This window comes from Peromyscus eremicus, chromosome 6 (assembly GCF_949786415.1).
Source record: "Peromyscus eremicus chromosome 6, PerEre_H2_v1, whole genome shotgun sequence".
Lineage (NCBI taxonomy): Eukaryota > Metazoa > Chordata > Mammalia > Rodentia > Cricetidae > Peromyscus > Peromyscus eremicus.
Window position 1 is genome coordinate 56,279,224 of NC_081421.1, and position 17,559 is coordinate 56,296,782.

At 37.1% G+C, this 17,559-nt stretch overlaps 1 protein-coding gene and 1 pseudogene across 1 annotated transcript; one reads left to right on the forward strand and one right to left on the reverse strand.

Moving 5' to 3' along the window:
• Nucleotides 1–1,734: 1,734 nt before the first annotated feature.
• Nucleotides 1,735–17,077, reverse strand: Tdo2 (tryptophan 2,3-dioxygenase). Its single transcript, XM_059264751.1, has 12 exons — nt 17,043–17,077; nt 16,721–16,826; nt 15,903–15,993; nt 13,184–13,254; nt 11,303–11,430; nt 9,886–10,072; nt 8,770–8,877; nt 6,793–6,904; nt 5,580–5,637; nt 4,258–4,337; nt 3,333–3,423; nt 1,735–2,003 (listed from the first exon to the last, which is right to left on the reverse strand). The coding sequence occupies exons 1-12, from the start codon at nt 17,075–17,077 to the stop codon at nt 1,850–1,852; spliced, it is 1,221 nt and encodes a 406-aa protein (XP_059120734.1). The 3' UTR covers nt 1,735–1,849.
• On the forward strand, nt 11,566–12,529 carry LOC131912791 (large ribosomal subunit protein eL29-like; annotated as a pseudogene).
• Nucleotides 17,078–17,559: the final 482 nt, after the last annotated feature.

Genomic DNA, 17,559 nt, shown 5'->3' on the forward strand with positions numbered 1-17,559 from the left:
ATACCACCATAGTAATTGCCTCTAAATTTTTATCTGTTTAACTACAAGTGTGTATAATGTATGCACATGCACAAGTGTGCACATAAGCACACAACACATACACACAAGCCATGTAGCTGAAAGCCACCATCATCTTCCTTTGTACATCCTTGAAATACTAACTCCAGGAACCCCATAGATACATATAAAGCTCACTTCTTATATGCAAAATGTCATTTGTTTGGATATAATCTAGGCATGCCTGCCTCTATACTCTTGAGTTATTTCTAGGCAATACATTTTTAGCAAATACCATGGGGAACTAAAGACAAACCTCAGAAATCAATAAGCTGAAGAGTAAATGCTGAATCTGTTCTTTGCTAACTATGTACTGTGGTATACTCCAACTGAACCCCCAGTTTCTGCCCAAATGGGGAATACTTACTTTGTAAGCTTCATTTCCTCTCATCAAAAAGCATGTAAAGAGCTGTTCTATAGTTCTTACGATTTAGAATCCTGGAATAAATTCTGCCTGTCAAAGTTTATGTTTCTCTAATAGACTCAATGATTGGGGTCTTTATTTATCTAGCTAGTATTCTTTATTCATCTAGAAATAATACAAAGAACAAAATGCATGTTATTATTATGTAAATACTACTGACAGAAAGTCTGCACAAGTACTATATTTCTTCTTTCACATTTAAAATTTTAAAAATTGGAAAGTAGACAGATCCATAATGCAGAACCTAGGACACAGATGGTTCTACTTTACATGCATATTACAGAGTAGCTAAACATGATCCTTATGGTGTTCAATTAAGACTGATTTATAGTCTGCCTCTTTCAAGAACTTCCCACTTCTTGGAAATAACTTGTTAATTCTAATCATGAATCATTAGAAAACTTAACACAATATTTTGTACCTTCTCTCATATCAGCAACTTAACTAAATGCTGTCAACAGCCAAGGCAGGCTGGGAAAAGAAGACTAAGACTCAAGTCTGATATAAACCCCAAGCATCATATTTTTGTTAGGAATGCATGATTGCTGTTTAGCCAGTTGGCCTATTTAGTGAGTTGGAAAGATCGTTCCTCCCTAGAGAACTGCTACTTATTTCTACAACAGTTCTATGTGTTAGCCCTGACCATGCCTCAGTACAGGCATTGGAGCAGGGAAAGATGACTTTTGTCATTCTTAGGGTCCATAGTGTAAGGGAGAGACTGATCTGTGACAGTCAATATTGACACAGAAGCAAGAAGAGCATCTTTAAAACGTGTCAGGAGTAGCACATTCTAGGAGCTGAACTAGATTCCTGTGTTGTATTTCTTAAGTGCCTTTGAGTTCTGGGAGCTGGTGAAATAATAATCCTATAAGGACCCTCAGGCCAAGCTTCAGAAAGATGTCTACCCCTGCTCAAGATTCCAACAAAGCCATGTTTTTCCAAGCAATGCGCAGCCAAAACTTAAATTGATTATTTAAAGATTTATTTGAATAAATTTTGTATGGAATTACAGTATTTGTTGCATATATAATATAAAGTAAGTGCTCAATAAGCTTTATAAAGCATGACACAATGAGGTAATTATATAAAGTGATTCCATTGAGGTAAGTATCAGGGTAAATTGAATTTTAACAGGAATGCGTCATATGTATGATGACATAACATTTTACTGAATTATTTCTCATCATAGTGCTTAATCTTACATCATCACAGTACACAAGATCATAAAATTGTTTCCAAGATTTCACCAGAACACCATGACACTGAGCTACATATATAAATACATTACTCCAAACATGTATTCATAAAAACTTATAAAATAGAAGACGGACTAAGAATGCTGTAGTTTTCACAGATATCCAGAAGAATTTAATCCGACTCATCACTGCTGAAGTAAGAGCTGTCACAGCACTCAGCTGTGTAAAGGAATTTGTGAATGGTCGGATTCATCTTGGGTATCCAGTGTCGGGGAACCAGGTATGTTGAGAGGTTAAATAAATCCACAAACACTTTGTACCTGTCACTGGAAACATACATGCAATCTACATGTTAGAGTGTTGATATGAAAAATTAAAAATGTTCTACTCCATAATTTTTTAAAAATATTTCCCATAAACAATATTCAACCTTATATCTTGTATGTCATATGTAACATATATAGGTTGGTTTCTAGATTGGTACTAATATTATGTAACATTTAATCACATCCCAGATTAATGTTTTTAAACAGTAATATGCTTGATTCAGACCAGAGTGATCTGAATTAAACCTAGAGTAATTGTTGTGATATTGTTTTCATGCAGATAAAGTTGTGTTCTTATTTATTATTTGTTGAAAGATTTATTTTTATTAATTTTTAAAAAATACTTAAGTGTATGTCTGTATGTAGGTAAGTGAATATGAGTGTAGGTACTGGTGAGGCCAGAGGCATCCTCTTCCTGAACCTGAAACTACATGCTGACTTATATGGGTGTTGGGAATCAAATTCTAGAGGAACAGTAAATATTTTTAACTACTGAGACATTACTCTAGGCCCCTTATTTTTTTATTGTAAAAGGGCGACATGTAAAGTAATACATTTAAAATATGGAGTTCTAAGTTGCTCATTGGAAAATATTTCCTAACTACAGAGTAGCTGTCCTGTGACATCTATAAAGGATTAATAAATTTAAATATCATCTTGGCTTCATTTCAAACATTTACAGAGTGGTTTTCATATAAAATTTCTTTTCTGTTTGTTAGCCAGCTATTTTAAAAGATAGTTTCAAAATGGCAAAATCTGGTAAAGTTTTGTGGAGGAAGAAAACTTGCTTTGAAGTCAACTAAATCTGTTTTGGAATCCCGCTTCAGTCGCTTGTAACATATGGGGACATGGATATGAAGCTGAAGAGTCTAACTCTATAAAATGAAATCTACAGTATTTCCTCCAGCTAGGACTTTGTGAGGATTAAATAAGAGGATGCACTAGAAACACTGTCCAGGCTAATTATGTCTGTGTAAATGTGTAAATGTAAATATCTGTGCTTTCCTATGGTCTTCGGTGGCCCCTGTGAAATGGTCATTGGACCTCAGAGGGTTTATGACCCATAGATTGAGAACAACTGCTCTATACTATTGCCAATTTGGTAGCCATTGATACCAGAACACCTTTTGTCACAGGATGAAATGATGAAGTCCAGGAACTAAGAACTGTATACAATTACCTTGAGTTTCCGTAGGAATATTGGTATTTAACTAAATGTGCTGCTATCAGTTTAGACAGATGTCAGTGTAACTTCTCCAAAATGACATGCATAGACATGTTAACACCAAGACTTGCTAACTTCCAACATGGTGAGAAGCCCCAGCTTACCTCACCGTTGAGCGTAGGTACTGATAGCCTGAAGATCCCCCAGTACCAGCCTTGGTGCCAAGCATTCTGTGCACCATGCACACATGATTATCTAGGCAAACACACAAATTTACTGCATGAATATTTTTCTGCCATTAGCTCCTCGGTGTTCTAAAACCAAAGCGTTGGTAATGATTATTGCTTCAGCAAAGGCTGACACCTTATCACTTAGCCAGATGGAAAGGTCAAATGTGAGCACCCAAGGAGGCCATCAGGTTGCCTAGCAACCCTGTGGCTTTGGCTACATGCAATTTACTTCTTTCTTCATTGCTTTAAGCCTGGGAGCACAGTAATGGGGAGGCAGGGCCACATAATGGCTTTCATGGGTCCTTCCCATTTGTTTCTCTGTGGGAACCTTTCTCCAGAAAAAAAAAATTTTAAATAAAGCAACAATTTGAAATTGTGCATTGGGAGTCATCATGTAAAGTTAAAGGAAGGACTGTTGAAACTGAGAAATGAAAGAGTCCTGAGGGATAAGAAATAAAAAGAAAATACTACATGCTTTCTCTCATTTGGGCCTAGTCTTAATAACACACACATGAACATGCAAGGGTGGCCATGTGCAGGGAAGAAACACCAGATAGGAAGGGGACAGAAAGGGGAGGTTGGTGGCAGGGTGAATACAAAGTAAAATGATGTGTGAGTATGTAAATGTAATGAAACCTATTGTTTCAAACACCAACCAAAAGACTAACTGAAAACTTAGGAAATAAAATAAAGCAAATAATTTCATTTTTTAAAGGCATTGGTATGGGGATGGAGATAGTATATATTAACACTGACACAAATTTTACTTTTCCCTTTGATTCTAAAAATGAAATAAAACATTTTCTCGATTCCTGAAATGTGGTAAAGGCACAAGGGGACCTTTTGGAGGAGTACTTACATCTCCATTTGGTCATGAGCGTGTCTATGTCCATAAGTGAGGTCAGCAACTGGAAAGGGACCTGAAATCGGGGTTCCTCTCTACAGGAAACAACAGTAAGAAGTCTTTCTGATTAAGAAAATCCAGTGCACCAAGACAAGCCAGAATGTCTGTGTGTTGGTCCTAGTCAAACTTAGTACTTAGGAGCTATAGTACCTTTGGATTGTCCTCTCAGCCCTTACTTCAAAAACTGGGAATAACACTATTCACTGCCTAGTATTTGTGTGAAGTCTAGAAAGTTCCATGTAATATGTATGAGGTAACCAGACAAAGATCCTGCCTAATACTATCTTACTGGAAGGGAAATATGTACAGTATCTTAAACAGAATACTAACAACAATCAAATGCTTCTAAGCAGATACATAAACATGATTTCTATGTCCCTTACTATGCTTGGGTTTTCTTTATCTAAGCCATCAACATTATTGATACATATTTTACTTAGGACATTTCTTTATTTTGAGATGAGAAAAACAAAGCTAAAAGATTTTGTTTCTTCTGATTCTGAAGAAACCAATCTCAGAGAAATGCAAAATTAAAACATACGACTAAAAAATTCTATAAACAGTCCCTGGAAGCTTGTTTGACAATGTAATCCTCACTGGCTAGGCACATATTCATGAGTCCCAAGGAGAAGATGAACACCCAGGGAAGCCCAAAAACATTTTAGACAGTAACGAAAATTTTATATGAAACTACTGACCAAGTAGACAATTGGCTATGAAACATTCTCAACTGCTTACTTTTCTTTTTATTTTAGATTTTAATTGTATTTTCTTTATGTAGGGGTGGGCCAGGGTATGTATACAGCATGGCTGGAGCATCTTTGGAAGACAGGAGACAATTGGAAGGAGTCAATTCTCTCCTTCCATCATGAATGCCCTAAGAATCAAATTCATGCAGTCCAGCTTGGTGGAAAGTGCCTTTACACACTCATCCATCTCACTGGCCTCAAATTTTCATTTGATAAAACAGACAAGTCTCTCAAACTATGTTTTAATGAAATAATTATTACATAACTGAACTTCTAAGTAAAGGTTAGTTTTGGCCTTTGGGGACACTTAATGACTGACACATAATGCTCTCTATAATTAAAAAACAACATGTATTTGGTTGTCTGCACATGTACATAAACAGCCAACTACATGGGTAAAGTCAGACTTGTCATTTACAGTAATTACTTTCTGTGATTGTGCTTTATAAACCGTATGTATCCTTGGCACATCCTCCATATCCACCCTTCAGTTTCACTTCCTTTTCTTTTTTTAAATTTTCTTTTTACCTATAAAAATAGATCATCAGAGCTCCCTGGAGTGCACGGTATGACAGTCGTCGTTCACCTGGAGGACATGCAGCAAGTTTTCAGCATTAAAATCTCTCTTTTTGGTGTTAGGAATGGAGCACAAGACCTTAGCATGCCCTAGGCTAGGGCTTTTACCGATGAGATTGAGTTCCCAGCAAGTCTCAACTCTATAGCTACTGTAAAACAATCATGTTAATTTGAATTATCATCTTAAATAGTTAAATGCTTTGGGCGTTTTCAGAGAAAAATAAACTACTGTTTAGTTTAAGTTTTTCTTCCTTAGCTTGAACTTAGTATTCTATGGCTCTAAAAGCAAATTAATATAATATCTATATATTTAATATTATGCATATATATGTATAGATTATTTTAGACTCTCAAATAAGTTCAGTGATATTAGGACAGTCTGATATAAAGAATAGGTAACTCCCATGATATAGGTATTTTCCAATTGAAGCAATACAGTGGTTCATGATTCAAAAAGCAAGCAAAATTCACTTCATTTCCTATTTGAAAATGTTTTTGTTGTGTGTTTGTTTGTTTGTTTTGGATGTGGTGGTTCGCATCTGTAGTCCTAGTACTCAAGAGCTGAGATAGGATCATGGATCTAAAGCCAGTTTGGGCTACATAATAATATCCTATCTGAAACCAAACAAAAAAATTAATTTTTTTCTAATTCATATAAAATATGTTTCCTCGGTTTGAGAGTGCACAGTGATTATATAAGGGTGTGGCATGGAAGCTAAAAAATGCTTCACCCCTCATTGTGAGAACAAAAGTTTAGCCATGTTTCACTGAGGGCTTATAGATATGGGGGCCTAGCAACTATTTAATGCTAAGCTCATGCTTCTGCTACACTCTGTATTGTACAATAAAAAAATGATTATGTCTGTGTTTCTTATTTCTAAAAACTTTTTGAAGTATTTTACAACAAAACTTTACCTTGATACTCTTCCGTGTAGCACATAGTACAAAAATGTTTGCTAGTGTCTTGTAACTATATTGAACAAGCAAGTTTGCTAATGAAGGGCGGTCAGACACAATATTTACCCACTTCTGACTTCTCTAAGTAGGAAAACAATTTTCATCAGATTTCCCCCAAAATTAGGCTTGCTAGACAAGCTTATAACATTGTATTTTGTTCTCACAGATACACTCTTGAGGTGTAAGACCCTTAGACTAACACATCTACCTTTACTTAGGAGATGTTCATGGCGCTTCTCATCAAACAAACAGAGGAGCACCTCCTTCTGCTTCCGGAACTCGGCCATCTGTTCCTCTTTTTCTTCAGACTCTTCCTTAGCCTTAAGGGAAAATATTGCTTTAATCTTCCCAATCAGAGAACAGATTGCTGTTTTAGACTGCTTCCCTTAGGAGAAATAAATCCTCAGCTTGTGGCAAGGGTGTACCCTAAGTATTTATCTTTACATCAAACACTACAATGTGGAAGATAACATCTTGCAAGAAGGGATCTTCCATATACTTGCTGTTCTCTCATTTTACTTATGTTTAAATAATTTAATATCAAATACTCTTCAAAAAAAGTCTTAGAAAACATTACTTCTTAATCAGAAAGACTATTAATTCTATTTAAATTCTATTTTGACTTTTTTAGTCTATAAATGAAGCTTCTTAAATATGTTTTGTATTTTGTTTTTATTTAATTGCTTTCTTTGATTGGTTAAAGCAAGTCTGCTTTATTTGGACACCCTACAATTCCACTTGAAATTGGTTATTTGGACTGCAGTAGCCCAATTATCCTCAATCCATCAGAGCAAGCACTTTGTGGTGAAATCCTGTAAGTAATAGTATCGCTATTATTATTCATTTATTAAATAAATGCTCACAGGAAAATAGTGGACATAAAAATGTAAGCAAAAATTGAATCATCTCACCTCAAACACATTATCTTTTAGGAATAAGATGTGTTGCAATTAGTCAACCAAGCACAGCTTTGTGATCAGGGACAGCACTGTACAGGAAGAGAAGCATTACCACAGGAAGTGACAGGAATAAGAAGGTTGGCAAAGATGGAAAGCTCTGCCTGGTGGCAAACATTTTCAGCTGAGAGGATCAGACCACTGAGCTCAGCTAGTGAGAGAAGCCCAGTGCAGTTCGACCATGTGATATATGAAAAGCCTTAGGGTCCATGTCATGGATGTTTATCTTTTTCTTGAGAGCAAAAAGTATACATAAGAGGTTTTAGGCAAGAGGAAGAGGTCATCAGGTTTGCGTTTTGGAAAGACAACTAAGACTACCACAGCACAGAGAATGAACTGAAAGGCCTACAATGGGGAAGGGATGGAACAACCAATGAAAAGACCTTTGCTTTAGTGGAAATCTGCACTCAAGTGTTGGTAGTAGGTAAAAAAAAAATGTGAAAGCTATTGGAAGATAAAAAGTTGGTAGTGTTCAGAGATCCCTCAAAAACATTGAGATGGCTCAGTGGTTAAAAGCACTTGTTCTTGCAGAGGGTCCATGGTTCAACTGTTACTGAAATACTTTAAAACGTGAATATATCATGATAATTATTTGTGGTAGATATCCTTACTTTCTATTTTGCCTACAAGTTAAGTTATGCAAGAAGTGAAGTAGTTTATTTATTGTCACAGACGTCCATGGAGAAGATGAAAGTTGAGCCCATATCACGTGACTTCAAAGTCTGTGCTTTCAGAATCCCTTCTCAAAGTGGCAAAGTTGAGTGACTAGAGAAGCTGAGTCATGAGGACAGGTGAAAGACCTCTACTTTGAAGAAAATTTGGAAACAATCTCATTTAAAAAAGAAAGAATTGATTGATACTGTCTGTGGCCAATGAAAAGGATCTAGTAGAAACATTAGCAAATGTTACATGGTTAAATATATTTGCCTAGTTTCTCTCTCCTATGCCAGTTGTGTGTGAATTGAACATAATATGCAATTTTCAATAAGAATAAAAGATACACCAGTACTAGCTGTTTGTTATAGGTAAAAATCGTTCTTTGTAATGTAGATCTTAACTTGGCATTGTTTTTATCCCTATGAAGAAAGTTAAGTCAATCATGTAATATATAATCCAAGAAGATACATTTGTAAAAGACAGATTATAAAGAAAATTATAACAACAGACAATTTATAGGTTAAATTTCTAATTCTTTTCATAATAAGTTTATGGCTTGAATTCACAATTACCTGAATCCTTAGGAATTCCTCTTCTAGACCTTTCAGGATATTTTCCTCAAACTTTCCCCAGAAGTTAAATCCATGCGGCTCTAAACCAGGTGTTCTTTCTAGCCATGCCTTAAATAAATAATTATTTAGGTGAATACCTGGTAAACATAAACATTTAACGTCGTCATAATTTTGAGACATAAAACTTGGGGCAGTGGTCACTGAGGCCAGAAGAGGACACTAATCCCCTGGAGCTTTACATGGTTGTGAGCTACCCTATGTGGGTGCTGGGGACCAAACTGCCATCCTTTAGAAGAGCAGTAAGTTCTCTTAACCATGGGACCATCTCTCCAGCTGCCCCTGCAATCATTCAAAGATTGCAAATGACCTCGTAGCCTGGAAATCAATCTGACTTTATTAACACCTATCTTGTCTTGCTCATCCTGCATTTACTTTTGAAATTAGTCTTTTATTTACTTTACTCTGTCTTATTAAGTTTCCCAGTAGTATACAGGCAATAGTAACCTAATTGCCTACACTTGCAACACCTAGGGGATTAAGGACAGAATGCAATTCACTAGAGAAAAAAAATTAATTTGCAAAGAGAAAAGCTTAGTGACAAAAATCAAGACGAAATTTGTATCATGCTACCATAAAAAAATCAAATTAATCATTCATAAACACTATTTGTAAATTCCCAGAAAATTTGAATAATAAAGGAATTTTTGTGATGGGAACATTCTTAGCAATTTAATTAGCAAAATTTTTCATTATAATTTTCAATTATGCTATATCTCAGAGAAACAAAGTTGATTAAATAATCAAACACAATCAAGGCCAAAAAAATCAGCTACTTGCATATTGCTTAGTAGGAATATTTGATAGAATAATTTAATGAGGTGATGAAGCTTTTAGATACTGGCATACAATTATATAAATCTTGTGTAATTTCTCAATAAGATTCTTAACATTTTAAATATTTTAGTAAGCTTAATTATAAGTTTAGTAGGTTTTCTTTTCTGTCTTTGTTTATCATGAATGTCACGCTATTTTGATAAGAGTGCTTGAATTCTGATGCCACAGAAGCTGAGTTAGCAAGAGGTTGGAGCTGTACTTGGGAGGCCATGCTGCTCCTACCTCTACCAGCTGCAGCAGCGTCTGCTCCTGCTCCGATTTCAGCAAGAGCTCACTCTCCTCTCCTCTGAAGTTACCGCGATAGTGTCTCCTGTTGTAAGGGACTCTCAGGCTCTGAAGAACACCTATCTTATTTTCTAGCAGTCGGAACTGTAAACTCTGGAAGCCCGATGCTGGAGATAGGTACTCTCTAAGAATTAACATGAGAAGGGAAAAAAGAGCAAGAAAGAGATGAGACTGTACACCTCTACACGGCTCCTCCTAAACTGAGGGTTTGTCAGAATATCTATCGGGAACAGACAGCCACCTGGAATTCTACCTAAGAAGCCTCTTATGTAAATAAAAAATGAGATACATAAGCACCATTGTCACTGTGGACTGCTTTGAGGTTGGATAGACTCATAGACATGAAATGTCATATATTTTAATATGTGTAATAGATATTTTAGTATAAATTAATTTATAGACATAATAGATAATATAAATTTTCCATAAGAATAAATTGAATAAATATACACATAAATAATAGTGAGCATGTGTGTCATGCTTTTCTTTTCTAAGAAAAAAAGACAGGTGGACATTAAGATTGTGTTTTCCACAATGGCAGAAGATTGTATACAAATATTATTTAATCCATCTCCCAGTGCTAATCATGGATATTATCATCCATCTTCCTACCCAGGTGAGCATCCATGAGATGGAGTAAGTACAAACAATGAGATGTTGCCTGACACAGACAAAGATGACCGAGAATGTGACTAAACCATCAAGACTCTCAAATCCTCTAACTCTCCTAAGTGATGCTGAGAGTTTAATGTCTTAAATGCTACCACAAATAACTCGACTTTTTCCTCTTTTTTTTCCTTTGAAACTTGTTGGGAACCTAGCCTATTACACCATATGATGGACTCGGTTTAAATTTCTTGAGAAAATTTCTTCTCTAATTTTAGAAAAAAAAATTCTTGTATGTGTGCTTTTTAAAGATGTAAGTCATATTCAGATGCAGATATGAATGTACACACATATACAGATGGCTGTGTGTGTTTGAAAGGTTAGAGCCAAAATAGACAGTATATAATGAATACTGACATTTTGGTTGGCATATTTTATTTATATACCACTGCCATGTCTTGCATTTTCATATTGTGAGCTGTTTAAGCCATCCCATGTCTAATATCTTTTATTGAGAAAAACAGGACACATGATGATAAACTGAAATTAGTTGATCATCTAGTTTTATATCTAAAAATGAGTCATGGAATGTTTTTAACCACTCCTCAAGTATTCTGTGATCACAGCCATGAGTGTCCTTCAAGTGCTAATGAAACAGGCTTCTCCTTTCACTCCATACACGTTCTTCTTTTAAAGAATCAGAACGAGAGAGTGAACCCCATTGCATTCTGAACTGGGAAGTGCACACCTGAAGTCGTTAAAGTCCAAGGCAGTCATTGTTTCCAGCACAGAGAACTGCTGCACCAGGAGCTTGAAGATGACCACCACCCTGTGCATCCGAGTCATCACCTTGAGCATGTTCCTCTCATCCCTGACCTGGTATGGAAGGAAGAAACCTTGAGTAGTCGGTTGGATTTTGAGAAGATACAGAGTAGATTGTGAATGGCAATGCATTGCTGTCTGTCAGCTTTGTGTAAATCTTAACAGAGACAACTGGAACTAAAATGTACCATGAGTATTTGTGAAAATTCTGCAATTCTGAGTTGCATGAAAGAGATTTCTCCAAATTGGAATTTCTTTCTATTCTTAAAGCAGATGCAAGTTAGAAACTGTCCATGAAAACAACTGCCTCTGATTTCAAAGCATGCTTCTGCTTTCATTTTGTTTCAGAGAAGAAAGTTCATTTCATTTTATTTCAGAGAAGAAAGCTCAAAGTACCAGAGAGACTTCTAGGAAATGATTAGATAAATGGATAACTCTATTAATCTATTCTTCACTGAAAGCCCAGGTTGCTACTGACAAACCACGGTGACGTATTCACAAAAAAGGGTGGGGGGGGGGAGAGAGAGAGAGAGAGAGACAGAGACAGAGACAGAGACAGAGACAGAGACAGACAGAGACAGAGACAGACAAAGACAGAGACAGACAGAGACAGAGACAGAGACAGACAGAAAATAAGAACTGGAGCTCTTTTTTCTCTTCAGGTCCCAGGCGGTTCAGGAGCCGCCGGTTACCATTCCGACACGGCCAAGTCCAAGAACCACACCACACACAACCAGTCTCAAAAATGGCACAGAAATGGTATCAAGAAACCCCGGTCACAAAGATACGAATCTCTTAAGGGGGTTGACCCCAAGTTCAGTTCCTGAGGAACATGCGCTTTGTCAAGAAGCACAACAAGAAAGGCCTGAAGAAGATGCAGGCCAACAACGCAAAGGCAGTGAGTGCGCGTGCAGAGGCCATCAAGGCCCTTGTGAAGCCCAAGGCAGTTAAGCCCAAGATGCCAAAGGGCCCCAGCCGCAAGCTTAGCCGTCTCGCTTTCATCGCTCACCCCAAGCTCGGGAAAGAGATTAGAAGCTACATGGCCAAGGGTCGTAGGCTCTGCCAGCCGAAGCCCAAGGCTCAAACCAAGGCAGAGGCCTCAGCTCCAGCTCAGGCTCCCAAAGGTGCCCAGGCCCCTGTGAAGGCCCCATAGAAAAGGTTTCTGTCTGCCAGAGAGATGGACTGGTGTGACACACCTACACACTATTTGCAGATGATCAGGACCCCATGCTGTTTTTACAAATAAACTTGAGGCAGGATCTGTTAAAAAAAAAAAAAAAGAACTGGAGCTCATGGAGCAGAGCCTCAGAGAGGGAACCTATGATAGTCTCCAGCCTCAGAAATGGAAAATGGAAGATGGGAGATGGGTGCGTGTGGTTGCTCTTCTCCTAGCCCCAGGTGCTGTTCGGTCTTCTCTCATCTGTCTTCTTACCCTTTCCCCTTTTTTCTTCCTCTTCTGATTCTTCCCTTGTCATTTCCCTCATCTAGCCTATCTTGTCTTCCCTCCACTTATCTTACCATAGGCAAAACTAAATAGAAATAGAATTCTGTTACCTGCTGTGGGATCTGGGATCATTACAAGTTAGCCTGGTAGCCTACCCCATTTAGAACAGCATCTTAAAGAGAGGAGTGAGTCACATAAAAGGACTTTAAGACTTGAAATAACAACGAAACTTCTCAGAAAGAATCTCCAAAAACCCTTTAGTCATTTCAGTATTTTGTTAAATATTAGTTAGAATGTTCACTTCAGACTTTCTATGTGCATTAAAAAGGTATACAAACACAGTTTAATGACATTGCAACTTACATGGCCATTTTGAAAAATCTCACGAACGGAATCTAGTTCCCAGAGGATTTGTTTAAACCAGAGTTCATAAGCTGTAATTTTAAAAAGTCAGTTAGAAAGTTACAGGTGCCTCTTTGACTATAATTATATGACAGATACTTATAGGAAATTGAAAAGTATAACTTTAAAATTAATAAATATGATCATGGACTCATTTTTATGTTAGAAATAAGCACTTAATTTTAATTATCTCTATTTTTTAATTTCTAATATACTGGGAATTTTACTTTATTCTGTATTTTTGTTATTAGTACAGAGGCTCCTCCCAGCAGACATATTTGTTCAGGTCTTTTAGGATAGTGCACACAACCCATTCTCACTTCTTGTGTAGACACCTGATCCTCAGCTTCACCCCTCCACTGAGAAATTAGCAATCACAAGCTTAGATGAAGGACTAGAAGGTCTTATATTTATAAAGCAAGGTTTTGTTGTTGTTCTTCTTCTTCTTTATTGGGGGGGTTCTTGGGTTTTGGTTGTTCGTTATTGGCACAATTCTAGGGACTTGTGGGTTCAAGATAGACAAGAAAGCAGATAGCTGACTGATCAAACAGTCACAGTGAGGCCTCATGCTAATCACATTGCCAATTGAGAGGCCCTTTGTCTTCTAAGCGAGTTAGTCTCCAGCAGCACAGCCTCTCTGAGAGTTCCTGCTTCAGTTCCAGGCCACTTCCTTAAGCCAAAATTCTATCAGAGCATTTCTGCTGAGGAATGTAAGTGGGATTTGTCTGTGAGAGCTTGCTTTCCTCTTCCACAGGGGTAACCAAATAATACAACCAATATTGAAAAGTCCTACAGCCTAGCCGAGTAGAAGATGCATGTTAGGACTAAAACATTTGGTGACTAAGAATGTCATTGGGGATAAAGAACTTTCCTTAACATCACCCAGTTAATCCATTTCTGCAGTGATCAGTTATCTTCCTTTAGGTGGGAGCTTGTGCTTCAGACTCAAGATTCATAGTAAGAACGTGACAGACATAGGAAGACAGTTTGACTCGTGCTACCAGACTCTTCATGGCAAGCAAAATGATTCTTTCCCATTAGCTTGTCCTTTCACGTAAGAAAATCCACAAAAGAAGAATTTTCATCATAGTCATCTATGTTTTCCTTCAGTAACTAGCACAATGCTTGGCAGTGGGTGTTTGCTTAATGAATAAGCAAACTAAATCATCAGTGTAATAATTAGATGAGCATAGAAGGTTAACAATCTGATGTCCCTGGTGTATCCCATGTGGTGCCATTCTATGGATAAAGGCTCCATTGTGATAATTAGGAAACTGCATTATAATTTTCAGTTGTGCTTAAGATTTGGGGAGATCAAAATTTTATATTTAGATAACAAGGAAATCAAATGTTTGCTGGTCATTTTATATGTCTGTTTCCAGGTTGAACCTTGTGTGGGTAGTCCTATGAGCCCCTGCCTGCACACTGTAACTAAAGCCTGGAAGACATCAAATCACAATGCCCACCTTCTGTTATAAGCTTGCTATGTGTTATACTCAAGTGTTTATTAATCATTATTTCATCTCCTCATCATGGAAACAAGTAGGAACACAGAATAATTGTCTTCTTTGGATGCTGGAGGTCTGAAATCTAAGTAATCTGACTAAGATTGTGTCATTCAGAACAGAGATGGGGTTCAAAATTATCTTTGTATTTCATTCAGGCTGACTAGCCAGGGTTCCTCTTTTACTGATTTTACTTAAGTATGAGCCACCAATGAAAATTTAAGGAAAAAAATAAACAAATACAAAACATATAACACCATGAGCAGACTCTTTCCTATTGTTAATTTCTTCATTAAAAGGCTTTTCTGGTGTTAACCACACAGGGGAATAAGAACTCATTTGAACAAAAGACAAGAACTCATTGAAAGGGAAAAGTGTATGGGTTTGTAGATTAGAGCAGAGCTCCTGGACAGACACACAATATAACACAGAACTGACAACCACACAGCAAGCATTCTTAATATTGTGGGGTCGTAGGCCTATTAATATACATATTTGTGAAAATGTCCATGTAATCTCAGTGTACAAGGCCCTTCTGAAGATACAGATTTCTAGCCTGAATACCACTATCCAGAAATAAAAGGTCTGAAAAATATTACCAAATATAAAAACTTTGTGTTTTTGCTAAATACTTAATTTTTATAAAATTATATGTATTTGTAGAAACAGAGAAGGAGTGGATGGGGGGGCAAAGGGAAGGTAGGGTAAGGGAATGGGAGGAAAGGAGGGAGGGAAAACTTCCATCAGGATGTAAAATAGATGAAGAAACAATAAAAATTTTAAAAAATATAAATGCAAAAAATGTATGTATTTGTAATAAATTAAAAGGACTTATTTCTGGAAAGTAGGTTTTTTTGATGCTCTATGAAAGCAAAACATAATAGCATCTTAGCTTGCAAATCCTTTTGAAATTTCAAGAGCTGTAAAGTCTCTCCCAAACTCAGAACAAAAAAGGAGTCCCATACAATCTAACTGGCAGTGAAGGAACACAAAAATAACTGAGGAGTGCTCAAAGGGATTCTTGTGAAATTTCACATGACACGGAAATTTCTCAAGTGTATCTAATGACGACAATTCCTCAGTCTTTTACTGTCTTACTGGTAAAGTGGCTGTTGCCTTATTGATGATGAATCATTACAAAAACAGCTGATTGTTTCCCAACCCTTACGACTTACCTTGATGAGTTATAATAAAAAGGTGTTCATCGTGGATTTTATTTCCTTTTATTTCACTTTGAAGTTCTTGAGCATTCAAAATTTTTTCCAACTTTAAATAAGAAAATGAGAAGATTGATTTTGAGATTTCAGATCTGGAGTTTCAGAAGCACACATTAATAAGGAGCAGATTGAAATCCTGGCTAGCAAATGGCACTGCCCCTAAGTGAGTGTGATGTTTGGCCAGCTGCAAGTCTGCGATACCTTCCTCTCCTCCCTCCAAAAAGCTCCTGGAAGGGCTTACGTTTTTTTTTAAATCAATCATCCTTACAAAATCATCAAAAAAAAAAAAAAGGCATCAAGGATTCTACTTTCCGTCTTAAAATTTTAAGCTGACTAGTAACCATAATGACCTCTGAATTCCTCACTGAAAGCTCTCTTTTATTTACTAGTGATTTCGAGAAAGTTCTGTGCACCTTTAACATTTCTGCTTTGTGATGAGGAATTCGAAGACTTGTTATGGTAATCTGGGGTTCTGACCAGATCTTTTTCTATGTCCTGGGCAATGCCTGTCTGCCATCTACACCGTAGTTCATCTGTCACGATCTTCTGTCTAGATAAAGAACTTCCAGCTCTTGCCATACCTCTTCTAGGGAGGTACATTTCACCCCTTAACTTGCTACAGCAAATTTGAAAAGGCGTAGATACGTAATGAATAGTTGAGTTCTAAGGTTCAGAAAACTGCTGATGGCTAAAAAAAAGACAAGGCAAGGAAAGGCACAGAGCCCAAGTTGGTGGCTAACAACAGCAGTTAACTCCGGTGAAGACTTGCCACCTACCTGCAAGTAGTTCCCGTAGATGAGTCCACCTTTGCTGGCTCTGTTCTCACCAGTTTGAGCTTTGTCTTCTTCACTGTCTTCTAGAGATAAATGTTTCAAAGAAGATCTGCAGTTTGAGTAAATGACATAAAAACAAAGGAGCTTGAAAAAACACAGTGACCATAAATCTAAGCCATTATGATTCTGTTACTATTTCTGTTTGGTTTATTAATAAGTGAAGAAAATAATAACAAGTCAGGTGACTTTTAGGTCCAGAAATTTAACTGCTTACAGGCTAATGCTGTGGTGGCCCCCTCCATTTGAACAGAGATTAAACACTCACCCCACTCTGTTTCCAAAAAACGGGCACCCACTCATGGTACTGAGGTGTCTCAGGAGCACACAGATTTGCTAGGCCAGTGACAGCATCTACCTCCCCAGATATTTCAGTGCTGCCTTTTATGTATCCTGATTACCAGCCCCAGCCAATCAGCACTCAGCTTACACTCTTAGCTAGGCACTCATTTGAACTGGTTCAGAGCTGAACCTCTGTAACTTGAAGGTGGATTTGTGTTGTGCATAGCTTGTTTGCTAGAAGAGTGAGCCAAATCAAACCCTCTGACTTGCCAAGTTGTGCTTTTATATCCAACATAGAAGACGTCAAATAAATCAATAGAGGCCAAGTCCACAGACATTTGCATTTAACCTCTTAATTCCAATAATTTTTCTATTAGAGTAAGGATCTCTAAAGATAATGAGATTATAAACAAGTTAAATCTCTCCAAGTAGGATTGTCTTACATTCTCTGAGGAATAAGAACTGAAATGTTCCTGGAGAAAGAAACTCACTGAAACAGGCTG